We start from the raw sequence: 27,732 nt of genomic DNA, 5'->3' as shown, positions 1-27,732 counted from the left end.
CCAAATACCATTTAAAAAATGGTATTTACTGAGTTATGTACTGCTGCAAAGCACTAAGAGCAGTAGAGCAGGTAGACGTGATCCGTGCCCATGAGGAATTTACGGTCAAAAGGGAAGACAGACATTAATACTAAAATAAATTGTAGATATATAGAGGTCATATGCATATATATATATATAGAGAGAGAGAGAGAAATATTAGAGAAGCAGCGTGGCTCAGTGGAAAGAGCCCGGGCTTTGGAGTCAGAGGTCATGGGTTCAAATCCCAGCTCTGCCACTTGTCAGCTGTGTGACTTTGGGCGCGTTACTTGACTTCTCTGTGCCTCAGTTCCCTCATCTGTAAAATGGGGATTAAGTCTGGGAGCCCCACGTGGGACAACCTAATCACTTTGTATCCTCCCCAGCGCTTAGAACAGTGCTTTGCACATAGTAAGCGCTTAATAAATGCCATCATTATTATATATAGACAACCCTAACCCCGTGCTGCTGGGGAGGGGTGCAAATTAGAGTGCATAAGCGTTACAGACCCAGGTGCATAGGCACTACAGAAGGAAGGGTCGATTTGGCAGAGACGGGGGTGACACAGAAGGGAGGGCAAATAGACCCAATTCATTAGCTCTGGGTGCCAGGCCCTTGGGTGGATTTGGCTTTGAGGGGCTCACCAGGACCCTCCTCCAGAGCTCCCAGTCTTGGGCTGGCAGTGCCAGGGGAGTCAGCCTGGAACTGAGGCTCTCCTGCCCCCACTCTCACCACCCGGTGGGCCAGGGCTCATTCCCGCTGGGTAATCACATCTGCACCTTTATTTATTTATTTTATTTGTACATATCTATTCTATTTATTTTATTTTGTTAGTATGTTTGGTTTTGTTCTCTGTCTCCCCCTTTTAGACTGTGAGCCCACTGTTGGGTAGGGACTGTCTCTATATGTTGCCAATTTGTACTTCCCAAGCGCTTAGTACAGTGCTCTGCACATAGTAAGTGCTCAATAAATACGATTGATGATGATGATGATGATGGAGGGGACTGGAGACCCCAGGGGCCTCGGCTAAAGGAGGGCCAGAGCAAACACAAACTGAGGCCTGCCAGCAGTCAGCCACTACTCTGCCTTTCCTGTTTGGGATGTGGCCAGGAAGGGCTGAGTACGGAGGTGGGGTCCCCGGGAGGCTTGGAAGCTCTTTTTCCCTCCCACCTTTAGGTCCTTGTTGCTAGCTTGACTTTGAGGCTGAATTGGGGAATGAGCTCTCTGGGGAGCCCAGCGAAGGGCAGGGGGTGCCTGCAGACCCCACCAGGGAATGTCAGAGGCCTGGAAACAAAGGAAAACTGGGATGCAGCTCTGGAGCCAGAGACTCCCTCTCTCCCTCCCACCCACCACCACCACCCCACCCCGGCCTCCCACAGTCAAGTGCCTCTTTGGCCTGGGCCCCGGCCGGCCGGGATGTTTGCACCTGTGCCTCGCCCTCCCCTGCCTCTGCATTCCAGACTCACCCAGGCCCCCAGGCAGAGGCTCCACAGTCCCTATTCCGGCTGAGCGGGAGAACAGGACTTCCGCACCGGTGCACGCGGCCTAGACCTAGACCGGCCCCGGGCAGGGCAAGTGTGAGCCGAGGGAGGGAAGCAGCCCCAGTCGTTGGAAGTTTTCATCTGGTCTCTTGGGATCGGGCATGCTCCGTCCCAGCCTCGAGCTCTCTTAGGTGACTGCAAATGTCGGGGACAGGCACTTCCATGATCTTCTGGTCGCTTTCCCAGACCCAGGAACCCGAAGCTGGGACGACGGCCAACCATTGATCATCTCGTCCGTTCCTCTGCCTCTGGCCTTTTATCGTTCCAAACGAGCATCCATTTGGTTCTTCAAGATCTCCAGGGAAGGAGGGAGAGTCCGCAGCTCTGTAACCCCGACTTAGTGTCCAGCCCCTTTTTGCCAACAGGGTTGTTCTTGGGCCGTGCCTTTTCCAGCAGTGCCTGAAAGTTTTTGGACTTACTGGGCGTTTCTCTCCCATTTGCCTATCTGACTCGGGTTGAGGAGGCAGTTTAGTGTTCCTAGAAATTTGAGGGATCCAGGCCTTCCCTCATGTCCACTCTGATCACTTCTACTGATTTTTCTGCTGGGCTTTTTTTAGAGGAACCCAGCGCTAACAGGAGCAGAAAGTGGCTCACCTGTGATGGGCAGGGGTATTTCCCCTACTGGAGTGGGGAGCTCCTACTGAGAGCTTCCCAGACTGAGCCCCCTTTTTCCTCTCCTCCTCCCCATCCCCCCAGCCCTACCTCCTTCCCGTCCCCACGGCACCTGTATATATGTTTGTACAGATTTATTACTCTATTTATTTTACTTGTACATATTTCCTATTCTATTTACTTTGTTAATGATGTGCATCTAGCTTTACTTCTATTTATTCTGATGACTTGACACCTGTCCACATGTTTTGTTGTCTGTCTCCCCCTTCTAGACTGTGAGCCCGTTGTTGGGTAGAGACCGTCTCTAAATGTTGCCAACTTGTATTTCCCAAGCGCTTAATACAGTGCTCTGCACACAGTAAGCGCTCAATAAATACGATTGAATGAATAAAAGGAGATAATTGATGTGAAAGCCCTTGGGGAAAAACAGAAGCAGGGAAGCACCGTGGCCTAATGAATAGAGCATGATCCTGGGAGTCAGAAAGACCTGGGTTCTAATCCCAGCTTTGCCACTTGTGTTACCTTGGGCAAGTGGCTTCACTTCTCAGTGCCTCAGTTCCCTCATCTATAAAATGGGGATTAAAACTGTGAGCCCCATAAGGGACCGGGGGCTGTGTCCAACCCGATTAGCTTGTATCTACCCCGGGACTTAGAAGAGTGCTTGACACATAATAAGCGCTTAACAAATGCCACCACCTTCAAAAATAGAAGCAGTCTGCAAAGACGAGGTGTTCTTAATATTGTGGGGCCAGGGAATGCAGAGTGGACCTGCCTTGTATTCTCCTCCAGCTTTAGTGGGCTCCCTGGGCCTGTGAGCCTGCTCTCGGAGGTGGCGCAGGCCAGGAGACATGAATTTCCCCGGGTTGGGGCTCGGCAATGAGCCCCTAGAGCAGACAGCGATGCTGCTGTTTGTTGATGGGGATAGAGCAGGTGGTCACTGGTGCTCGGAAGAGAGCGGGGGAGGGCACGGACGATCGTTCCCAAAGACATGTTGGGAGTCGCCTTGCTTAGGGTGTGCAGCCAAGCCAGGCAGAGTGCCAGAAATCCAACAACCCTCCCCTTCCTTCCCTCCCCTCCCCTCCCTCCCTGCCTGCCCTGAGTGCTGTGGGCATTAAACCTGCTTCCAGGTCCTGTCCCCTCATTTCGTAATGAGCAGTTGTTTTCCTTTAATGCCATCCTCCTTCCCCTTTTCTTCCTCCTCTCCTCTTCTCCCTCTTTTCCTTTCCTTCTTCCTCCTCCCCCGTTACTTCTGTTCCTCCTTTTTCCCCTTTCCCTCCTCTTCCCTCTCCCCCCACTCCACCTCCTTCTTCCCCTCCCCCTCCTTCCCCTCTTCATCCTTCTTAAATTTATAGCGAGAAAAGAAGACCTTTCATAGGTTTGAACTTCTCCACCCTACTCGGGCACAAGGAGGCCTTTCAGAAAAAAGCTCCCAAGGGTTTGCCCTTCCCTTGCTCCCCCACCACCTACCCCATGATCTTTATCAATAGCCTTAAAGCTGGTATAACCTCAAGATTGAGGTGGAAATAGCGTGTCAAAGCACTCGGTCACTCCTCTGAATAGACTTCCAACCAGGGAAGAGATGACACTGTGGGTGGTCTTGGTGTCAGGGAGCCAGTTCCAAGACAAGATGCCCCCCACAAGAAGAGTTTGTCCGGCTACGTCCTCCGATCGGCTTGGCCACCTCTGAGCCCACCCATAAACATCACTCTCCCTTCCTGATCATCAACTACCGGTCACGGGCTTAGAGTGCCCGGTGGTTTGGAAAGGACAGAAGACAGTGCTGGCTTCCGGGCCGGGAGTGAAGGGTGCTGCCTAGGTGCTCAGATCTGGGTGGCAAAGGCTTGGAATGGGTTCCTTGCTCTTCCCTTCCTGACTCACAGGTTGCCTCTGCCAACTGCCTTTTTATGTCGAGTGGGGGAATGTCGGGAGAAGGCTCCGAGAGCCCGGGACCCGTTCTCTGGGAAATCTCCTGGTGCTGCAGCTGGGGAACTGTTAGAACCCTTCCTTGGGCCCCCAGAGGGGCTTGACTCTACCTGAAAGGTCTTCCTCATTGAGTGGAAGGCTGAAGCAAATCTCCCGAGGGAGGAGGAAATCTTGGAGTGAGTCCTCCTAGCCGGCTGAGGCCCCAGCAGTTGGTTTCCTCAACACGTACCGTTGTCGTCGTGCGGAGTGATGGCCCGAATCCTGCCCCTTCCGGGGGCAAGTCACTGCCCGAATTGAGTATCCGGAGGGGTGCGGCAAGGAATGTTCTACCCCCTACGGAGGAAAAAAGCCATTCGTTCGGTCAGCTCAGCTCCCCTTCCCGCTCTTCCCTAGTCTGTGGGGCCAAGCACCTCCTCACGGCCAGCCAAGGGGAATCAAGACAGCACATTTCCTTCCCTAAAGAAGTTTAGGGGGGTGGAGGGAGAGCCCAACTTGTTGGGAAATGAGAACAAGTCAACATGCAGGGTAAACAAGTCGCCGGACAAAGTGGAGATTGTCTTTTGGGAAAGGAAGGCATGGCATTGGCAGCGCCGTTGGCCAACTGAAAAATATTATCGACCACAAATGCTTGAGTCGGTGTCAAATCGGCAGCAGCTGGGCTGGCTTCTGCCTCGGCACCGAGTGCCTCACTCCAGCCGGACTTGCCTCACTTTGGGAATTGAGGGAAGAGACTTGCCTAGTTCGTTCCGGAAACGTCCCAGAGGTAGTTGATGGCGGGCAAGTGGGTGTCCCTGCAGCCAGGGCACATTTTCACCCTCCGTGGGGCTTGTGCTACGTCAGGCTCCCCACTCTGCACAGCAGACCCTGTGCAGCAGGTCCCACCGTGAAGAACTTAGTCTTTCCCCCAGTATTTGTCCCGGAACCCCGCTCACCCGGCTGGGAAAGGGGATGGCTTTCAGCCAGTTAGCTCCCCCCTGGGATTCAGGGACACGGTTCTTATTCACCCAGGGAAGCAGTCTGGCCTAGTGGAAAGATCACAGTCCTGGAAGTCAGAGGACCTGGCTGCTCATCCCAGCCCTGCCACTTCCCTGCTGGGTGACCTTGGACAAGTCACTTTCTCGGGGCCTCCATTTCTTTAACCGTAAAATGGGGGTTCAACACACGTTAGAGAAGCAGCGTGGCTCAGTGGAAAGAGCCCAGGCTTTGGAGTCAGAGGTCATGGGTTCAAATCCCGGCTCCGCCAATTGTCAGCCGTGTGACTTTGGGCAAGTCACTTCACTTCTCTGGGCCTCAGTTCCCTCATCTGTAAAATGGGGATTATGACTGTGAGCCCCCCGTGGGACAACCTGATCTCCTTGTAATCTCCCCAACGCTTTGCACATAGTAAGTGCTTAATAAATGCCATTATAAAAAAAAGTAAGTGTAATCTCCCCAGTACAGTGCTTTGCACATAGTAAGCGCTTAATAAATGCCATTATAAAAAAAAAGTAAGTGTAATCTCCCCAGTACAGTGCTTTGCACATAGTAAGTGCTTAATAAATGCCATTATAAAAAAGAAATTAAAAAAAAAATCACTTCACTTCTCTGGGCCTCAGTTACCTCATCTGTAAAATGGGGGTGAAGACTGTGAGCCCCATATGGGACCACCTGACCACCTTGTAAGCTCCCCAGTGCTTAGAACAGTTCTTTGCACATAGTAAGCGCTTAATAAATGCCATCATCATTATTGTTATTAATCAATCAATCAGTCGTATTTATTGCATGCTTACTGTGTGCAGAGCACTGTATTAAGCGCTTGGGAAGTACAAGTTGGCAACATATAGAGACAGTCCCTACCCAACAGTGTTATTATTATTATGTTCCCTTCTTAGTCTCTGAGCCCCTTGTTTCCGACCTCCATATACTGTGTCTACCCCAGGACTTAGTACAGTGCTTTGCAAATAGTGAGCACTAAAATACCACAATTATCATTGTTGTATTTCTCCAGTGAAGAATCATTGTTGTTGTATTTCTCCAGTGAAGAGTCTTTGGGATCCATCCCCTTCTTCAAAGGGACTTTAGGGGTCATTTTACTCTTCCCTTGGACCCTCCAGCAGAATGTTCTGGGGACTGAGGGAGGAGTCCGAGATGACTGAGTGGGCTGAGGCTGGGCTAGCTCTGCGCTCAGCAAGTTTCTGTTGTCTGGAGCGAAAGAGCTGTAGGCGCAGTCTAGGCTACATATCTTCGAGGAAAACCCACAACCTCAGAACCAGGAACCCCAGCTTTGTTGTTGTTTCCTGCAGAATAATAATAATAATTGTATTTGCTAAGCGACTACTACGTACCAAGCACCGTACTAAACACTGGGGTAGATGCAAGATAATCAGGTCTCAGGGAGGGCTCACGGTCTAAGTAGGAGGGAGAGCAGTTTTGAATCCCCATTTTGCAGATGAAGAAACTGAGGCCCGGAGAAATTAAGCGATTTGTCCAAAGTCACACAGGAGATAAGTGGTGGAGCTGGGTTTAGAACGCAGGTCCTCTGACTGGCCCAGGGGCCCTCCCTTGATTGACCATCTTGGGCCCCCCCGGCCTGGCAGCCAGAAGTGGATGCAGAGACCGGGCAAGGTCAGCAAGGGGGGACCCTCCAAAGTTGGGCCGAAGAATTGCCGCTTCTTGCCGCCAGCCATCAGGACAGGGTGGCTGCGGAGATCAGGAGACAGCTGTTGTGGGGGAGTGGAGAGACAGCTGTCCCAGTGGCCACCGCCCCGGCAAGCCTCGTTGAAGGATCTCTTGGCCGTCTGGGCTGCCTGGACACTCCCCATGCCCAGTCCCCAGACACCAAGGAGGAACAGGCGCCTCAGAGCCTGGCCAGGAAATTTCATGGGAGAGCAGGCCCAGTTTTGCGTGTTGCACCAGTTGGGTTCCTGCGGCCTCGGCCTCACACGCCCTTCATTTATTTATTTATTTATTTTAGTGGGATGTGTTGAGCGCTTACTTTGTGCCAAGCACCATCCTAAGCACTGAGGTAAATACAAGCTAATCAGGTTGGACACTGTCCCTGTCTCACATAGGGCTCACAGTCTTCATCCCCATTTTACAGATGAGGTAACTGAAGGACAGGGAAGTTGCCCAAGGTCACTCAGCAGGCTGGGTGGAGCTGGGTGGAGAACCCAGGTCCTCTGACTCCCGGGCCAGTGCTCTTTCCACTAGGCCACACTGCTTATCCATTCATTGACTGATTGAATTAATAAGCACTGGATGGCGGCGGGGGATGATAAAAGCTCACTCCTGGCCTTCCTCCTCATCACGGACCGGCTGCCACCACTTGAGTAGGTCTCAAACGTGTCCAAGCAGGAAACCGCCTTCCCCGTTTATCCGCAGCTGTATCACAACAGTGAGTCTCGGACTCTTTGGAGGGTACGTAAGCTCTTCCATCACGGCTGCCTCTCTGCAGTGTCCCGTCGATAAGATCTGTTCACATTCGTTGAGTCCAAGTTGGAAGCGTACAGAGAACAGGACCCGTTGGTTCAATTGCATTTCCTACGTTTTACTTCCCCAAGGAAATTAAATGAGGTGCCTGGAGCTGTGACAGTCTGTCATGCTTCTTTCTGAGAATGTCACTTGTAATATCATGCAGATCTAATGTGCCATTTATTTTTATTTATCTTAAGTAATGTGGTGAAGTTTCCTGCAGAAACCTGCAAGTCAGAACTGAAAATTGGGGGGGAAGAGTTTTATGCCATTGCCACCCCCAGACTCTCTCCTCGCCTCTCTGCATATGTTTGCTCTCCGCTTTGGAGGTTTTTCTGCGGGTCAGAAAAGCCACCTTTTCTGCCTTGGTCTGAAACAGCTCTAGTCTCAGAGAAACCTGGCCCCAACTACAATTCAGTGAGGCTTTTGGGGTTGGTTGGGGAAACCGTTGGGCTTTTTGTCCCCCTCTTTGATCTCCCAAAGAGGTCTAGGGGCCATATTTCCTCAAACTTTCCTCCTCGAGCACCTAGGCGACCACTCCCCGAGGAGGGTGATGGCCCCCAGGGCCGCAGCGGGACTTCCAGTCTCACTTCACCCCGGTCCCTGACGAGACTGGAGTGTTTCCAGTCAGGGCCCCATAATGGTGGCTCTCTGGGATGTTAGCTCTTCAAAAGCCTTTCCCCACCAAAAAAATCTCTGCTTCTCTCCCTCCAGTTGAACCGTTGGCACCTCTGAGCAATTGAAGCCCCATTCAGTAATAGTAATAATAATGATAGCATTTGTTAAGCGCCAACTATGTGCACTGTTCTAAGCGCTGGGGGGATACAAGGTGATCACGTTGTCCCACGTGGGGCTCACAGTCTTCATCCCCATTTTACAGATGAGGTAACTGAATCTCAGAGAAGTTCAGCAACTTGCCCAAGGTCACACAGCAGACATGTGGCGGATCTGGGATTCGAACCCATGACCTCTGACTCCAAAGCCCGTGCTGTTTCCACTGAGCCATGCTGCTTCTCTGTACAATACAGTACAGCACCCTCTCTTGAGTTGAATTTCCCCCCGCGTGGCCTCGGCCCTCAGAGCAGGCTTCTTGCCTCCCTGAAAAGGAAAAGATGTCTTTGGGGATGAATGTGAGGGAGTCAGGGATTCAGTCAGGCTACCGGGGCCCTGAGTCAGTCGTCACTTGGGCCTTTAGCATCCGTCTCTCCATCTCTGGATGAAGGACACAGCTGGAATGCCATGGATTCAGTGTGATGCATTCCTGCTCAGAGCATCTGTCCCAGATTTCTATTGCGTTCACAGCAGACTCTCCTTTCCTCGGGGGCCCCCCACAAGTGGGGGCTTTTCGGGTGAGACCTGTTTCCTTCCAGCCCTGAAGTTTCATTTGCCCATCTTCTCTCAGTGGAACTGTGGCCTACCAGAATCGGGCTCAACCCCTTCTTTTTGCTGTTCCCTGTTCTCTATTTCTCACAAGGAATCTCGGCCCCCAAGATAATCAATGTTCCAGAATATACTAATAACCCCAATGGCACCATTAAATTTATCTCCATCTTCCCCCGTCGTCCCTCCATTTTAAACAATGTTTTGGTCACCCGCTCCAACCCTTCATACAGCTTCCCTTCATTTCACCTGGTCTTTCCCCCTCGTCCCCCTCTCCATCCCCCCATCTTACCTCCTTCCCTTCCCCACAGCACCTGTATATATGTATATATGGTTGTACATATTTATTACTCTATTTATTTATTTATTTATTTTACTTGTACATTTCTATCCTATTTATTTTATTTTGTTGGTATGTTTGGTTTTGTTCTCTGTCTCCCCCTTTTAGACTGTGAGCCCACTGTTGTGTAGGGACTGTCTCTATGTGTTGCCAATTTGTACTTCCCAAGCGCTTAGTACAGTGCTCTGCACGTAGTAAGCGCTCAATAAATACGATTGATTGATTGATTTGACATGATGGCTTGTTCCGTCCTCCCTCTCATCTTGACCCTCTTTAGCTTGCTGGTCCGTAGGCCTCTCCGCTGCACCCCATCTCAGGCTGTTCACTTGCTCATATTGATGCCTTCCAATCTGATGACCCACTCCCTCATCCTTCTCCACTCCCCCTCCTTTAATCTGGAAGTGCCATGTCACTTTCCCTTGGAATTACCTTTGCTTCTCGTCCCCCCCCCCAACACACCCGTTTTTTCCCCAATGGTATTAAATGTTTTCTATGTGCCAGACACTGTATTAAACGCTGGGGTAGATAAAAGCTAGTCAGGTTGGACACGGTCATTGTCCCACATGGGGCTCACAGTCTTAGTCAGTGGCCCCCTCTGCTCCTATTGTCACCTCCTAGTTCCCATCCCCACTAAAATCCCCTTTGCTTTCTTCCCCTTTCCTCCCCATTTCTTCCCCCCCCAACACAGGCCTTGAGTCTTGTGTCCCAGATCCTTTCATGCATTTATTGAGGCCTGCTGTACACCCTGCACTGTCCTAGGGAGAAGGGGGTAGGGGGCTTGGTGGTTATAGTGGGGCTGAATGGGATATTGGGGTCAGGCTTCTTGGAATGGTTAATCTTCCAAACCTTTTGCCTGATCCTGGAAAGCAGCATTGCTGTGTATGGAGGACTCCTTTCCTCCTCTTCTTCTTATTCCTCCTCCTCCTCCCTAAAACCAGCACCGACTAGTGATAAAGAAGACATTAGTGATAAAGAAGGCATCGATGAAGTGCTTACTTGGTGGCAAGCATCCTGCTGTGCACTGGGGTAGGAGCAAGATAATTAAATCAGTCATACTCTCTATCCCAAGTGGTGTCCCCCAGTCTGAGGGAGGGAAGTGCAGGGATCTTCTCCCCATTTTACAGATGAGCAAACTACAGAAAGGTTAGGTGACTTGCTCAAGGTCACCCAGAAGGTGAGTGGCAGAGTTGGGAGTAGAACTGGAGTCCCTTGACTTCCAGGAATATGCTCTTTCCTTTAGGCCATGCTGCCAGACCAACTCTCGCCCCACATTTCAGTATTGCTGAATCTCACCTTCCCCTTTCACAGTTGGATTCATTCATTCATTCAACTGTATTTATTGAGCGCTTACTGTGTGCAGAACACTGTACTAAGCGCTTGGGAAGTACAAGTTGGCAACATACAGAGACGGTCCCTACCCAACAGCGGGCTCGCAGTCTAGCAGGGGGAGACAGACAACAAAACAAAACATATTAACAAAATAAAATAAATAGCATAAATATGTACAAGTGAAATAAATATGTACAAACATATATACAGGTGGATTAATGACAGTGTCCTCTGTCTCCCATCTCCCCAACTCCCCCCGATTCTCCCCCCTCCTACATATACCCTCTCTTTCTACCCCCCCACCCCAATACGTACATACACATTTTTGATCCCATTGTTCTGGACTAGTATGTGGAAGGAGCATGGACAGTCCGGAGGGTGATCGAGGGTGGGGTGAAGCCTGGACGCGAGAAGTGGAAATCAAATTAAAGGCCTCAAACCTTTCCTTTTGTATCTCTGAAACAGGGGTGGGAGGGAGGAGGAATCAAGTCTCTGCACAGTATAAAGTCTGTTGCTTGGCAATTAGGTAAAGTATAAAAAAGTAAAACTCATGTGTCTCCTTCCCAGATCCTCTTGACAGAAGAGTTTGTAGAAAGAATGCTGGAGGACTTAGAAGATTTGACTTCGGAAGAAGTAAGCCATTTTATATATTTTATAAAAGTATTTTCCAGGCTGGGAGTTGAGGGTGGGGGAGGGGGAAGTGAATGGAAGAGGTGAGGGAGTGGAGAGGGAGGGAGAGACTCCCATTATATTAGTTAAATAGCCTCATTTTTTCCCCTCTTTTCTCCAACCCCACCCTACTTTGGCAGCCTAGATCTGGGTGGCAGTATCTAACTTTCAAGTGGTAAAGTTCCCCCTGAAAACCCAGCCCTGCCATTTCAGTTTGGCCTCGCTCTTCCCGCGGGCCCCCACCCCTTCCCTGCTCTGCCCCCCTGCTGGGTGCCGGCCCAGGCTGGCTGCCGGGGGCTGTTCCTCTCGGAAATACCGGTGAGCTGCCAGGGCTCTGACACCGACTCGGAATGCCCCTGCTTAGCTTCTCTGGCCCCTTTCAGTTTTCTGGTCAGGAGCTTCCCCGCTCCCAGGGTCACCACTGGGGCCAGGGAAGGGCTTCCCGTGAGAGCAAAGCCCTCCCTGGGGGGCTGAAGACCCTCATTTCTAGGTCCTGTGCCCTCTGCCCCCAGACAGCCATCGCACCACAACCTGCAGGACTCTTAATCCCATTGTTTTTCCGGTTCCCTGCATTCTCTTTAGGAGAGACTTACCTCATCTCGGAAAGTCCCTTCCTCCCCCCCCAACCCAACTTGCCTTTCCCAAACAAAAACACCTCTGCATGTTTTCAGTTCAAGCCTGTTTGCATCCATACCCCGGGTATCAGGAAACCCTGGCACTGGCACCCGGCAGGACCCATCTGGTCCCTCCACCTGCCTCGGGGCGGGATGACTCCTAACCCACCCCACCAGGGCCCCTCCTGGTCCCCAGAGACCGGGTCCTCCAGGCCCCTTTCCCTCGGGGTCAGGCTGGCCATCAACCCAGCTGGATTTGGGATGCCGGCCAGATCCTTAGTTCCAAGTGGCCAGCAGTCTGCACAGGCCTGGGCACAGCCCTCCTGGAGTTATTTGACTTCCCTCTTATTTCACGAGGCAAAAGGCCGGCAGAGGTGCCCAGGCCTGCCAGAAAACCTTGGAGTCCTTGACACTGACTTTTCAGCAGCTTGGAAAGATCTGGAGCCGAGGTGGATGGAAAGAGAAGTTTCTTTTCCTCCCAAAGTCTTGTCTGGAGCCCTTCCCGGCTTCCCCCTTAAGAGGCGTGAGTCCTGAGGCTTGCCTTGTCAGTGCCCTAGAGCCCCAGGCCTGCCTTGCTCCCCACAAGGGCTGAAACTCTCACAGTCAGGAAAGTGCCCAGAAAGATGTTCACAACAGCATTGTACCAAGCTCCATTTTTAGCCTTGTTTGAGGTGGGGCTTTTCCAAGGGGAGTGAGCAGAGTGGGGAGTGGGGCGTGGGAGGAGTCAATCTAGCCTGGAAGCCTAGGAAAGTGGCTTTTTGTTACGTTGTAGTAATCCCTAAAGCTTTCCACTCCTGCCTCATCCCCACCCTCTTCCTCTCTACTTCCTCTCCTTCTCCCCTTCCTTCCCTCTCCTCCTTTCTTCTCTCACCTCTTCTTCCTCCTCCTTCTCCTCCTCCCCTTCCCTACTTTCCTGCTGTTGCCAAATCCGGTTCCCAGACCCACGTGGTGGAGTCGGCTTCTGGTCTTCTGGCCAGGAGAAGGGAGGAAGGAGGGGGTGGGAGGTTTCAAACCCGCCCAGGCTTTCAGCCGATGGGTTCGGTCAGGAAAATGTTGGAACTTTCCCCGCTGCCACCTTCCATTCGAAGTGGCGGGGCCCCAGAATCGGGGTGGCCCCAATCCCACTGTCCAGGGACAGCCTGTCCTAGGGAGTGGGCCCTGGCGGAGGGGGTCCACGTTAGCCCTTGGGGAGTGGGCTTGTCCGGAGACACTCCCAGGCGGAAGCACTTGTGAGGTGACCAAAGGAATAAGAATACAACCTAGGACTCTGAAACCCTTTATCACCTCCGTGTCCCACCCACCCCCCAATTTAGCAGCCTCCTCCAGTCCCCCTGGGCCCCACCTCTGGAAGGGAGGGGGAAGGGGAAGTCAGAAAGGGCCACTTGGGACATTCCACAGCTCCCTCCCTGCAGCAGAGCCCATATTGGCGCAGCTCTTCCCCAACCAGGCCCCAAGGTGATGGGGCCGGGAACGTTTTTATCAACCCTGTTGTCGTGCACTCTCCCGAGGGCTTCGTTTTGGTGCTCTGCACATACTGAACGCTCAGTATTGATTGCTGAAATCACTTCTCAGAGTCTTCTTGCAATGCTTCCCCTCTGTGGGGAAAAGGAATAGAAAGAGGCAGCTGGGGCAAAAAAATCCAGCCCAGGGCAGCTGCTTCTATGCAGGCACGGCCCTGGGCCGCTGAGCTCCCAGCACTGCTTTGTCTGGCGTAGTAGGAGCTGCAGGATCACCCGGGTGGCAGTGAGCAAGCCCACACAGCCTGGAAGCACCACCTCCTCTGGGCCTGGTTGTGGGACAACCTGGGGGTGAGGGAGAAAGAGGATCCGTGCGGTGGAAGGGGTGGGGGGAGCTGGCCTATGGCTAGTTCTGGCTGAGGAGGGAAGAGAAATGGTTCTATAAACAGCAGTCAATGTGAGGTAGTTAGGTCCCTGTCCTTCCTATCTCCGACTCGGTGCCGGTACTTGAGGAATCAGCCATGTTATCAAATGGCTGCCGCTTCCCGGCGGGCCCCAGGGGAGATGGGATCACCAGTGCGGCCAGTGGATCCATCAGGGTCCCAGAAAAAGAGCCATCTGAGATTTTAACTCTGTGTCTGTCTTTCTGTCCCTCTCACTTCCAGTTTAAACTTCCAAAGGAATACAGCTGGCCTGAAAAGAAACTGAAAGTCTCCATTTTACCCGACGCAGTGTTTGACAGCCCGCTGCACTAGAGCTGAATTCCAGCCTCCCGACAGCGGGCAGGCGGACCAGCCCAGCCCAGCCCGCTCCCTCGCTCCCCAGTGACTCACAGTGTAACGAATGCAGTAAAAAAAACTATTCCTGCAAATAAAGGGAAGACAGAGAGAGAGAGAGATAGAGAGAGAGAGAGAGGACTGTACAGCCACTGCAACCTGAAAATGAGTTTGCAAGCAGAGCCTAGTTTGGACCCGCGCAGTCTTTAGCCCCTGAGCATATGGTTGGGGCTGGGGGCAGCTGGGGTTTGGACCCGGGGTGGGGTAGGAGCTGCTCCCATTCAGACCAGGACTGGGGACGACTTGGCAAGGCTACCGTGTCACTGCTCCTTCCCAACTTCTGTTTTGGGGGTTTGGCTCCAGGACCTCCCCACACCACCCCTCAGCTGGCATTCCCCCCCCCCCCCCCCCCCCCCCCCAGCCTGCTGGCCTTGGCCGTGTTGGTCTGAGGGTGACCGGCCCAAGACCTTTCAGTGCAATGGGCTTTCTCTGCTGACTCTGGAAGCCTTTTGTTAGTCAAGCTCCTCCTGACTACAGAACAATTCCTCCGTGTGTGTTTTGGTTTATTTTTCTTTTCCTTTTTTTTTTTTTTTTTTAAAGAAAAAAGAAGCTGAAGGTATTTAATTGCTCCACAGAGGTGGCTAGAAGCAGTCGTGCTTTATTTTGTTGTTGTTGTGTTGTTTAACTGAACTGGTTTTCACGATGGACTTTTTTGTTTTCCCAGAAGAAAGCAACTCAGCCCGTACAGTGAGACAGTGCATGGTGCTTATCTCCAAGGGAGGAGAATGCTTGGAAAGGGGGTTTCTCTTCCTGGCTCCTTCCCCGCCGTAGCCGGGTGGGCGGTGGCCTGTGGGAATGGCCGGAGAGGCCCTGCAGAGCCTGGCTGGCTTCAGGAGGATGGAGCCAGGAGGGGAGAGGCTGAGGGGGAGAGAGCTCCCTGCTTGCAGATTGGAGCCTCGGGACATCTCCCCGGTGGGACTTCCTTGGACACTGGGCTGGCTGGGCTTCCAGGCCTCGAATCCCAAACTACCAGAGGTGCAGGAGCAAGCCCGGGGCTGGCTCCCTCTCCCCCTTAAACCCCACAGTCCTGGCTGGCTGGTGGGTGAAGGGGGAGCTCCCCTGAACTGACCCTGACTCCCCGGAGGTGGGAACCAAGGGTCATGAGGGTGGAAACTAGTCCCGCTCTGGCCTCTGAAAGCCCCGAACCATTTAAGTTCTGGGCTCTTCTTCACTCCACCTTTGAAGGACAAGGGGTAGGGAAAAGACCTCTGCAAGATTTTTCTCCAACCTGGAGTCCCAGAATCTTCTCCCTGGCGTGCTGCCACTCATCATCACCTTCATCATCATCCTCATCATCACCCACAGCAGTATTTATTTGAGCCTACTGTGTGCATGGCACTGTCCTAGGCCCTTGGGGATATACTGAAGTAGCATAAAACAAGGTCCCTGCCCTTGAGGAGTTTACAGTCTCCTGGGGAAGACAGACAGACATAAATGGATGACGGTTCAATAGTTAAAAGAGCGTGAGAATAGATATAAATAATAAATATAAGCTGTCCACTCCCCCACCCCTCCCCATCCCAGGCAGCCCTTGGACATTCTTCCTGGGACTCTGTCTGTCTCTGACCCCCCACCTCCCCACCCCGGTTTGATCTTGTCTTCCTGTGGGCCCCCCGGCTCTCTGGCTTGTTAAAAGCTGAAAAATAAACTTCCCGACATCTGTCTCTTTCATTTTGCAAACAGTAAATTCCTCCTCCTCCTTCCCCTCCTCCTTCTCCCAGTACTTCCCTGACGTGCTTTCTCCCTCTCTCCTCCTTCCCCATCCCTCCTCTTCTCTCCCAATTTCTGTCTCCCACTTTCTCTGTGCTCTACCCCTCTCTGTTAACACACACATTGGCACATGCACCATTGAAGCGGGGCCATGTTTATTGGTGCCCAGCTCTGGTGATTCTTTAGGATCTCTTACACTGCCCCTCGGAGCCCACTCCCTTTTCCGGGGACTAGCTGCTGATGATAGGGGTTTGGGTCCTAGCAGAGAACTAGGCCATTCTAGGCAACAGAGATAGGAGTGGAAACTATGGCGTGGAGAGAGGGGAAAAGCAGGAGGGAAAGGGCCAGTGGGAGACAGTGACTCACAGTTCCCCAAAGCCAGGATAGGGAGAAGCCCTTGTTCAGGCTCAGATCCCAGGAACCCTCCTCACCCCTTTTGCGCCAGAGACCAGGGAGAAATGTCAACCAAGGCAGTAGAGGTTGCGGCTGGGTTGGCAGTTGGCCTTTCCCTCCAGGTCCCAGGAAGAACTCCTCCCCGCCGAACTCCGCTACCAGAGTTACCATTCCTCAAGCCAGCACCGGGGCTAGCTGGGCCCAGGAGTCACTGGCCTATTGGGGCCAAAATTCCCAAATTCCCAACCTGAAAGCTGGCTGGAGAATTTTCTCACCGGGCATCTTTTGTAAAGGCTCAAGTTCCTGGCCCTTATGGGTCTGGCCAGGCCTTATGTGCCATGGAGCAATTCTCAGCTTCCTGGTCACCCCTGGCTCAGAGGAGCCCCAGGTAGCAAGGACAGTTTTGGAGGCCAGTCGAGGGGCGTGGAGTGCCACGGGATAGCCCCAGTGCAAACCGGACCCAGCGGCTGTTTCGGACGGAGCCAGGACCAAGCTGCCCGTGGCTGGGGTCAGCTCGTGACCCCTTCCCCAAGGGGTGCAGGGGGCTAAGGTTTTTGGCTAGAGCTCTGAAGTTGAATCAGAGCCAATTAGAGGTTTTGATAAGCTCTCTTCACCTCGGGATGGACAAGGGGGGCCTGGGAAAGTGAAACTGTGGGAACATCCCGTTGTCAGTCTCTTCCTCACCACCCATCTGGTTTGATTTCTCATCTCCATTCCCCAATGCGACTGCCTCCCTCCTAGGTCTTGCCTTGAGGATCTGTGGCTTCGGCTGCCGTCCCCCCTCAGCTAGATTGCTGAGCTGAAGCAAGAGCTTCCTATAGGGGGGTCATGGATTGGGCCAGATCAAGATGGGGTCTGGTATTCTGAGATTTATTTTTGACTTTTTGCTCGGGTGGTGGAAGAAGGCTCTCCTGAGTCTGGAGGAAGCCCATTGTACTGCCTTTTCAAGTGCCTCTCCGGTCTTTGGACTGCCGCGGCAGTCACCTCGGGTGGGACCCAACTAGAAGGGTTAGCCAGGAAAATTGCAGAGGAAGGCGGCTCAGAGGCCCTGGTCCCTGGCTGCGGGGTTGTGGCTGGGAATCTGTGGGAAAGAGCGGCAGAGGCTCTGTCCTTTTACCCCTCCAGCCTCTTCCCCCACTCCCCTGGCCTCAGCTCCTCCATCGTGGGCTGGCCGGTCCTTCTGAAGCTTGACCCCGGGGATGGGGACGTGGCCCCCACACCCTGCTCTTGGCAGCTGGAGGCGTTGACACTCCTTAGCACGCAGGAAGAGCAGTGGCTCAGAAAGGCCCCTTTCAGTCAGCCTGCGTGGGGGCTGGGAGGAGGGAGTTGAAGGGGTCGCCCCTCACCACCACCACCCCCGCCCTAGAGGAGATTAGGAATTGAGAGCCACGTCGTCCCGGGGCAAACCGTCCTGTTGCTAGCCTCTTAACTGGGAGCCCAAGCCAGCTTTGGGTTTGGGGACCTAAAGGGCAAGGAGCAACCCGGAGGTCCACAGGGGTGGTGGGGTGGACTGGTCCTTAGGCCTGGGGGACCAGAGAGTGACTGCAGGGTCCCCTGTGCAAAGCGTGGGAGTTTCCTCCTTGATGCTCACCTCCTCTCCTTTTCCTCTCTCCACCCGCCCCCCACCCCCTTCGGGGAGCCTGCGGCCCCAGGCCAGAGTTTTGTAGCTCAATTTGTCATTTTTCTTACGGAAATCCAAAAGCTGAAAACTAGCAGAGTTTATAACTTTTTTATATTAGTTTCTAATGGGAAAGGCGACTTTGTTAGCGTGGGGCCCTCGGCCAGCCAGGACTTTTGTAATTCTTTTGTGACTCACTAAAACGTGTTTCCTCTCCCCCTGTGTATTCTAAGTGCATTAAACATATTTGCAGAATGCCCGGTTCTGTGTGCGCTCCTTTCTGGCCATCCTTTCCTACCCCCGCCCCCTAGGAAGGGCCCCTCCCTCTGCCCCTTGGGAGTCTGTTGTGTTTCTCCCCCCCCCCCAACCCCGTCCCTGGGGGAGCAGCCTGCCCGGCCGCCGGGGAAAAGCTGACCGGGCCCCCTCTGAGGACGGACACATAAGACACTTGATTACTCAGCTGACAGGCGGTGATTTCTCAGTCACGCAGAAATGACCCAGGGCTCGGGGGCCCACGGGCATAAATTCCTGTGAGGTCAGAGGGAGGCTTTGGGAGTGGACGGAGAGAAAAGCTGGAGAGGCAGGGGTCAGGTCCCTCCACAAAGCCCCCCACCCGCCGCCCTCCCTCTGCTAAGCAGGCCAGATCCCCCTCCTTGCTTGCTGGCACACCTAAAACCAGTGATGCGGGGGCGGGAAGAAAGGGCCCCGGATGTCTGATCGGGGAGGAGCTCCTTGCTCCCCGACCCCCGACCCGCCATTCCTTCAAACCACTGCAGTTCCTAAGTGAGTCACATAGACACAGAAACACATTCATTGCCTCCTCCAGCATCCTGTGACAGCCATGGGGGGAGAGGCCCTTCAGCAAAATACCAGGGAAGAAGCCAAGGCCGGAGGTTGCACTTGTGTGTGTGTGTATGGGGGGGTTGTGGGGGAGTGGTGTGTGTCTGGCACCCCAACGGTAGGGAGCAATACCAGCTGGGAGGCTGGGCCTCCTGACGGGCGAAGCCGGAGTGCGGGGAGGGAGGGCAGGGGCATCCTGTCCAGGGGAATGAAGGTTCCCCTTAACCCCCGCCCACCCGATGCTTCCCCCAGCTCCGGCCTCCGCACGTCCTGTCTGCATGCGGACTTAACCAGATTACTGCTCTGGAGGGAAGCGAGAGAGCGTGGAGAGCTCAGCAGTGTTTCCTGGAACCTGACGGGGCTGTACTTGGCCCCCACACAGTCTTCAGTTTCCTGCTCGGGCAGGTTTGAGACCCGGTCGAGTTCGGTGGCAGTCTTCAGTCTCAGCCCAGGCCGGTCGGTCTGTGGGGAGGAGGGAGGGCAGGAGTGACCAATTAGCCGCTCCACCCTCCTCATCCCCAGTGCTCGTTATCCATCGATCGATGGAGGAGCAGCGTGCCTAGTGGGAAGAGCACAGGCCTGGGGAGGACCTGGGTTCTAATCCCAGCTCTGCCGCTTGTCTGCTGTGTGTCCTTGGGCAAGTTACTTAACTTCTCTGTGCCTCAGTTACCTCATCTGTTAAATGGGGATGAGAATGCATCCCCATGCATCCTTTTAGACTGTGAGCCCACTGTTGGGTAGGGACTGTCTCTATATGTTGCCAATTTGTACTTCCCAAGCGCTTAGTACAGTGCTCTGCACACAGTAAGCACTCAATAAATACGATTGATGATGATGATGAAGACTGAGAGCTCCACATAAAACAAGGTCTGTGTCCAACCTGACTGCCTTGTATCCACCCCAGCGCTTAGTAAAGTGACTGGCACATAGGAAGCTTAACAAATACCATTGAAAAAAATGAGCACTTACTATAAGAAAAGCACTGTACTATGCACTTGGAAGAGTCCAGTAGAGTTGGTCCTCCTGGGCCAATTTCTCAATCAATCAGTTATTTATTGAACATTTACTATTTGTAGAGCACTGCACTCAGCGCTTGGGAGAGTACAATACAACAGAGTATCTCAGGCTCAGTTCTGCTGCTCTCTTTGCTGCTGCTCTCCTCTCATGGGGGAGAGATGGGAGAGAAATTTTTGCCTCAGCTGTTGGGAAGCTTGGTGTCTGTTCCTCTACCCTAACTCTCACACAAATTCCTCCTCCACCCTTGCACCCCTCTGTCCTCCTGCACCTCCCCAACCCTCTGAGGCCAAGATTCCTTGATGGGACGAGGGATTTGGCCCAGAGGACTGAATGCCGGTTCTGGAGAGCTTACCTAGGCAGCAGGCCTGGCCAGGGGCCTCCTCACTGCCATCACACACACACATACACACAAACACACAATGACCTCCCCCTGAACCACAACAAAGTAAACCAGCTTTTCCTTCGGCTGTACAGCAGGTCCCAGTGCTTACCCTCGTCTGCTGTGTGACCTTGGGCAAGTCACTTAGCTTCTCCGTGCCTGTTACCTCATCTGTAAAATGGGGATTAAGACTGTGAGCCCCACGTGGGACAACCTGATCACCCTGTATCCTCCCCAGCGCTTAGAACAGTGCTTTGCACATAGTAAGCGCTTAACCAATGCCAATTATTATTATTGTTGTTAACTTCTCCATGCCTGTTACCTCATCTGTAAAATGGGGATTAAGACCGTGAGCCCCATGAGGGACAGGGACTGTGTCCCACCTTATTATATCTACTGCAGCACTTAGAATTGCGCTTGGCACATTGTAGCGCTTAGCAAATGCCATCATCATCATCATTCTATTTATTTTATTTTGTTAGTATGTTTGGTTTTGTTCTCTGTCTCCCCCTTTTAGACTGTGAGTCCACTGTTGGGTAGGGACTGTCTCTCTATGTTGCCAACTTGTACTTCCCAAGCGCTTAGTACAGTGCTCTGCACACAGTAAGCGCTCAATAAATACGATTGATGATTTTGTTAGTATGTTTGGTTTTGTTCTCTGTCTCCCCCTTTTAGACTGTGAGCCCACTGTTGGGTAGGGACTGTCTCTCTATGTTGCCAACTTGTACTTCCCAAGCGCTTAGTACAGTGCTCTGCACGCAGTAAGCACTCAATAAATACGATTGATGATTTTGTTAGTATGTTTGGTTTTGTTCTCTGTCTCCCCCTTTTAGACTGTGAGTCCACTGTTGGGTAGGGACTGTCTCTCTATGTTGCCAACTTGTACTTCCCAAGCGCTTAGTACAGTGCTCTGCACACAGTAAGCGCTCAATAAATACGATTGATGATTTTGTTAGTATGTTTGGTTTTGTTCTCTGTCTCCCCCTTTTAGACTGTGAGCCCACTGTTGGGTAGGGACCGTCTCTCTATGTTGCCAACTTGTACTTCCCAACCGCTTAGTACAGTGCTCTGCACACAGTGAGCGCTCAATAAATACGATTGATTGATTGATTGATCATCATCATCACCTTCCCCACAGTGGTCTCAGCTTGGTCTCTACCCCTACACAAAGCCCCAGGCTCCCCACCCACCCCTCCAGCGTGTAAGGCCGGATCCTTTTGGAATTCCTGCCTGGAGGGGACTGGCTTGGGATAGCCATTGATCTGCAAGGGCCACCTCTCTCTGTGAGAGAAGAGGAAAAGGAACAGCACCCGGGGTGTGGTGGCGGAGTTGGGCGGAAGGCCTGGGCATCTCCATCAGGGCTCACCATCCCAGGGAGACGCCCCAAATCTAGCTGATATCCTGAAGGACGGGAGTCTGGAAAGCTTGGTTCTGTACTCTGCCAGACCCAGTGTCCCAGGGACAAACAAACACAACCACCCCCCCCACTCTTTCTAATCCCACCCACTCCCTGCAGCTGAGGGAACTTCTCCAGGAAAAGGGCAGAGGGAATCCAGGATTGGAGAATCTGACACCATTTCCCGACAAGCCAGTCTCATCCACACAAAGGGGGCCCCTGCCTGTTACGGAGGGGAGGGAGGCGGGGGGCACGGGAGGGGAGAGCTGGGGTGAGAAGATTCGCCAAACTGGCCCAACCGGACTGCAGCTGGGTGGGAAGGGGAGGTGACTCAGCCCCCAGCTGAACAACTGGGAGGGTGAGGGGGCAGGAAGGGTTGGGAGAGAGGGGGTGCTTAGGCCCAGGTGGCCCCACGGTGTTGTCTGATTTACCTGGAGAGATGCCCGGGGGTGGTTGGATAGGGAGCTGTGAGGGATGGTTTTAGACTTTTAGACTGTGAGCCCCCCTTTTAGACTGTGAGTCCACTATTGGGTAGGGACTGGCTCTATATGTTGCCAATTTGTACTTCCCAAGCGCTTAGTACAGTGCTCTGCACACAGTAAGCACTCAATAAATACGATTGATGATGATGGTTTTAGACTTTTAGACTGTGAGCCCCCCTTTTAGACTGTGAGCCCACTATTGGGTAGGGACTGTCTCTATATGTTGCCAACGTGTACTTCCCAAGCGCTCTGCACACAGTAAGTGCTCAATAAATACGATTGATGATGACGATGATGATGGTTCCAGAGAGAACACACTAGTGGAGTTGGGAGAGGAGACATAAGCTGTGGACAGGGATCTCCTCTCCTCCCCGCCCCGGTACTGCCTGTCCCTTGGATCCGTGATGGCCCCTTCTCTAGGGAAGACCAGAATTCAGATTCTAATCCCAGCTCCGCCTCTTGTCTGCTGTGTGGCTTTGGGCAAGTCACTTCACTTCTCTGTGCCTCAGTTACCCCATCTGGAAGATGGGGATTGAGAGTGTGAGCCCCACGTGGGACAAGGGACTGTGGTCAGCCCGATTTGCACGTAGCCACCCCAGTGCTTAGTAAGTGTCTGGCACATAGTAAGTGCTTAACAAGTACCACAATTATTATTATTAGACAGAGGTTGGGCAACCCCTGGAAGCTCCCCAGCCCCTTCCACACCCCAAGGAAGGCCCAATTTTCAGCTCCCTGCCCCCCACACGGTGGGGAGGGAGGAACAGGAAGAGTCAATCATATTTATTGAGCACTTACTGTGTGTAAGAGCTTGGGAGTACAATATAACAATATAAGACACATTCCCCGCCCACACGAGCTTACAGTCCGGAGGGGGAGGCAGATACAAATATAAATAAATAAATGACAAATATGTACGTAATTGCTGTGGGGCTGGGAAGGGGGGATGAATAAAGGGAACGAGTCAGCAGGAGGGAGTGGGAGAAGAGGAAAGGAGGGCTAAGACAGGGAAGGCTTCCTGGAGGAAATGTGGCTTTGATAAGGTTTCGAAAGGGGGGAGAGTGAACTGGTCGGATTTGAGGGGGGAGACCGCTCCAGGCCAGCGGCAGGACGTGGGCCTGAGGTCGGTGGTGAGATAGACGAGCTGGAGGTACAGGGCTGTACCTGGCGAAAAGGGTTGGGGAGGGGTCTTTGCCACCTCATCACCCCCAGTTCCTCCCCCCGGGTCGACCCCTGTTAGACGGCCTGCAGGAAGCGAAAAGCCCCTTTGTGTGGTCCCAGCCAGGAGCGCCTAGCTCAGCCCCCGGTATTAATCACCGAGGACAGGAGCCCGGCCCCTTCAAACAGCAACGCGGTGGCGGTGGTGGCAGCTGCCACTGCAGTCCCTTCTGCAGGCCCACAGCCCTTCCCCCGGGGGGGAGATGGCGGAGCTGGGAAGGCCCGGCCTGCAGGAGGAAGTCGGGGGAGGCAGGGCGGGTGGGACGGAGCGCCTGTGTGGTTTTCCCAGAGTAGTGCCTCGGTGGGCTTTGCAAGCTCGGGTGTGGGTGTACCCACAAATGTCAGCAGATTCCTGGGTCCGTGTGAGATGCGGGGAGCCGGTAGTGGTCTCCGCTCCCTCCTCCAGAGCAATGCCAGGAGGTGCCGGGGGGCTGGTACCCATAATAACACCCATAATAACTGGGGAAGCAGCGTGGCTCAGTGGAAAAGAGCATGGGCTTTGGAGTCAGAGGTCAAGGGTTCAAATCCCGGCACCACCAACTGCCAGCTGCGTGACTTTGGGCAAGTCACTTCACTTCTCAGTTCCCTCATCTGTAAAATGAGGATGAAGACTGTGAGCCCCCCGTGGGACAACCTGATCACCTTGTCACCTCCCCGGCGCTTAGAACAGTGCTTTGCACGTAGTAAGCGCTTAATAAATGCCATCATAATAATAATAACTGTGGTATTTGTTAAATCCTGTCTTTGGACCGTGAGCCCCTTTAGACTGTGAGCCCACTGTTGGGTAGGGACTGTCTCTATATGTTGCCAATTTGTACTTCCCAAGCGCTTAGTACAGTGCTCTGCACACAGTAAGCGCTCAATAAATACGATTGATGATGATGATGATGATGATAAGCGCTGGGGTAGATTCCAGGAAATGGGGTTGGACACAGTCCCTATCCCTCATGGGGCTCCCAGGCTCAATCCCCATTTGACAGATGAGGTAACTGAGGCCCGGAGAAGGTCATACAGGAGACACGTGGCAGAGATGGGGTTAGAACCCTCGCTTAATAAACACCACTTATCGATTGATGGCGATTTGCGGAGGCAGTGAGCATCTATCCGCCCCTCCCCATGGTACTGATGACTCACTGTGTGAAGAACCCGGTCCCGGATTTTGGACTGACAGAGGAACAGGAAGAAGAGACCTTGGGGGCGGGGGTTGAAAGTCTCACGGGCAGGGCTCAAAATGGTATAGTGAGTGACAGCATTTCTCATTTAAATGGTCTCCTGCACAGAGTCCAGAGCGGTAGGGGAGAAGGGGACACAGTTTGCCATTTTCTGCCTAGGGAGGGGGGAGCCTCCACCCCCAGTTAGAAACGGGACCCAATCCATCGCCTCCGCCGCAGTCCAGATTCCATTCCCTCGCCCCGCTAATAGGCGAGACCAGGCAGAGAAACCAAGGCACCAGAACATACAAGTCGACATTACATACAAGGGACAAGGGACAAACACAGACCTGGAATTCCAGGAGACCCAGGTTTTCCTCATTGCAGCTCTGCCAATTACTTGCCCGACATTACATACAAGGGACAAACACAGACCTGGAATTCCAGGAGACCCAGGTTTTCCTCATTGCAGCTCTGCCAATTACTTGCCCGACATTACATACAAGGGACAAACACAGACCTGGAATTCCAGGAGACCCAGGTTTTCCTCATTGCAGCTCTGCCAATTACTTGCCCGACATTACATACAAGGGACAAACACAGACCTGGAATTCCAGGAGACCCAGCTTTTCCTCATTGCAGCTCTGCCAACTACTTGCCCGCTGGGTGATCTTGGGCAAAGGGCTTAACTTCTCTGTGCCTAGGTTTCTCCTCTTTAAAATGGGATTCAGTCCCTGTTCTCCCTTCTCCTTAGATTGTTAGCTCCCAAGTGGGACGAAGACTGTGTCCAACCTGATTACCTTTTATCTACCCCGGCGCTTAGCACCAAATTTGGCATATACTAAGCACTTAAATACTATATTTACTATTATAAACAAATGGAGAGAATGGAAATATATGCCATTGATTATTTGGAAATCCTCTGGACTGTAAGCTCCTCGTGCGCAGAGAATGTGTCTACCGACAGTCCTTCCAAGAGCTCAGTGCGGTGCTCGGCTCACAGTAAGTGCTCAAAAAATACCACTGATGATGATATTTGTTAAGCTTTTAGTCTGTGAGCCCACTGTTGGGTAGGGACTGTCTCTATATGTTGCCAACTTGTACTTCCCAAGCGCTTAGTACAGTGCTCTGCACACAGTAAGCACTCAATAAATACGATTGATTGATTGATTAAGCGCTTACTGTGTGCCAAGCACTGTTCTAAGCACTGGGATAGATACAGGGTAATCAGGTTGTCCCATGCGGGGCTCAGTTTAAATCCCCATTTTACAGATGAGGTAACTGAGGCACGGAGAAGTTAAGTGACTTGCCCAAAGTCACACAACTGACAAGTGGCAGAGCCGGGATTAGAACCCGTGTCCTCAGACTCCCAAGCCCGGGCTCTTTCCACTAAACCACGCTGCTTCACCGGTGATGATGATGCCACGCCTGAAGGCGGCCCTAATCTAGGAAGTCTTCCTGGAAGGGGTGAGTTTTAGCAGAGTTTCGAACTAGGGGAAAGTCCAGGTTTGGAGGAGAGGTTGGAAGAGGGCATTCTAGATATGAAGAATATATTGAGCCACAGTGTGGCCCAGTTCATAGAGCACAGGCCTTGGAGTAAGAAGGACCTGGGTTCTAATCCTGACTCTGCCACTTGTCTGCTGTGTCCTGGGCAAGTCACTTTACTTTTCTGTGCCTCAATTCCCTGCTCCGTATAAAACGGGGATTAAGGCCATGAGTCCCCTGTGGGACAGAGACTGTGTCCAACCTGATTATCTTGTATCGATCCCAGCGTTTAGTACAGTGCCTAGCACATAGCACTTACAAAATACCATTTGAAAAAAGTTAGAATGTGTAGTTGTAAGTTTGCATGTTATTTGTGGAGATGTTCATTTATTTAGGAGTATGTAGGCCTATGCTCCTTCCTAAGCTATTAATAGCATTTATTAAGCACCTCCTGGATTCAGAGCACTGTACTAAATCAATCAATCAATCAATCATATTTATTGAGCGCTTACTATGTGCAGAGCACTGTACTAAGCGCTTGGGAAGTACAAATTGGCAACATATAGAGACAGTCCCTACCCAACACTGGGCTCACAGCCTGGAAGAGTGTAAGAAAATTAGTTGGCAGATTCTCTGCCTTCCAGGAGCTTTCAACCCGGCAGGGGCGGAAGACACTAAAATTCATTCAGGACTTCCCAAGCGCTTAGTACAGTGCTCTGCACACAGTAAGCGCTCAATAAATACGATTGATGATGACGATGACAATGGCTAGAAATTAGAGCAGTTGTAGTCTTCTACTCTTTTTGATCTCCTCCATCCTCTGAAACTCCTTTCTTCCCCTTATCTTCTGCCCACCCTGAAGAAGGTAAAGAGGAGCTCTCAACCCTCTTGAGAGGGGTGTGAAGGAGTGCCGGGGTCACAGGCGTTGTCCTCTAGCAGAGTGGCTCCACCATTTGTCTGCTGTGTGACCCTGGGCGAGTCACTTAACTTCTCTGGGCCTGTTACCTCATCTGTAAAATGGGGATTAAGCCTGGGAGTCGGATGTGGGACAGGGCCTGTGTCCAACCCATTTATCTTGTATCTACCCCAGCGCTTAGTACAGTGCCTGGCACACAGTAAAAGCTTAACAGATACCATTAAAAAGAGAAAAAAAGAAAAAAAAGAAAGCGCTCAGGAGCTACAAGATAGGTATGGGTAAGGACTGAACTAGACCGGTGGGCAAGGCGGCCCAGCTGTGTCATCTTAATGAGGTGTTTCCTGGGTTTCTATGGAGGGAGTGGATGGAAGGGTGATGCTGAGAGCCACACCACCCAAATCATCATCATCATCAATCGTATTTATTGAGCGCTTACTATGTGCAGAGCACTGTACTAAGCGCTTGGGAAGTACAAATTGGCAACATATAGAGACAGTCGAGAAGGGGAAGAGGCGGGGCGGACTGGGAGGGCAAAGTCAAGGTGAGAACCGGGGTTGTCATCAACATCATCATCATCAATCGTATTTATTGAGCGCTTACTGTGTGCAGAGCACTGTACTAAGCGCTTGGGAAGTACAAATTGGCAAATTGGCAACAGTGTCATGATGCCACTCGGCCCTCACACCCAGGGGCAGCCTTCCTACCCTCCCACACCTCATTCTCCCTCCCGCCCCCACCTCCCTTCAGCTCCTGAGGGGTCCATTATAAGGGGATCAGAACCGGTGGCCCCTAGTCCTGAGCCTTCCCAGTCCCCACCAATCAATCAATCAATCGTATTTATTGAGCGCTTACTGTGTGCAGAGCACTGTACTAAGCACTTGGGAAGTCCAAGTTGGCAACATATAGAGACAGTCCCTACCCAACAGTGGGCTCACAGTCTGAAAGGGGGAGACAGAGAACA

At 52.5% G+C, this 27,732-nt stretch overlaps 1 protein-coding gene across 2 annotated transcripts in view; it reads left to right on the top strand.

Moving 5' to 3' along the window:
- Positions 1 to 14,510, top strand: part of SUFU (SUFU negative regulator of hedgehog signaling) — a 116,571-nt gene extending 102,061 nt beyond the window's left edge. For both annotated transcript variants that reach the window (XM_038758000.1, XM_038757999.1), the window contains exons 11-12: positions 11,161 to 11,226; positions 13,999 to 14,510. In XM_038758000.1, the coding sequence (XP_038613928.1) occupies positions 11,161 to 11,226; positions 13,999 to 14,088 (156 nt within the window). In that variant the 3' untranslated portion in view covers positions 14,089 to 14,510. The remainder of the gene's footprint in view (positions 1 to 11,160; positions 11,227 to 13,998) is intronic.
- The last annotated feature ends 13,222 nt before the right edge of the window (positions 14,511 to 27,732 follow it).

The sequence above is a fragment of the Tachyglossus aculeatus genome, chromosome 16 (genome assembly GCF_015852505.1).
Source record: "Tachyglossus aculeatus isolate mTacAcu1 chromosome 16, mTacAcu1.pri, whole genome shotgun sequence".
NCBI lineage: Eukaryota > Metazoa > Chordata > Mammalia > Monotremata > Tachyglossidae > Tachyglossus > Tachyglossus aculeatus.
Note: the sequence above shows the minus strand (reverse complement) of the source record. Positions and strands in the feature narration are given on the sequence as shown.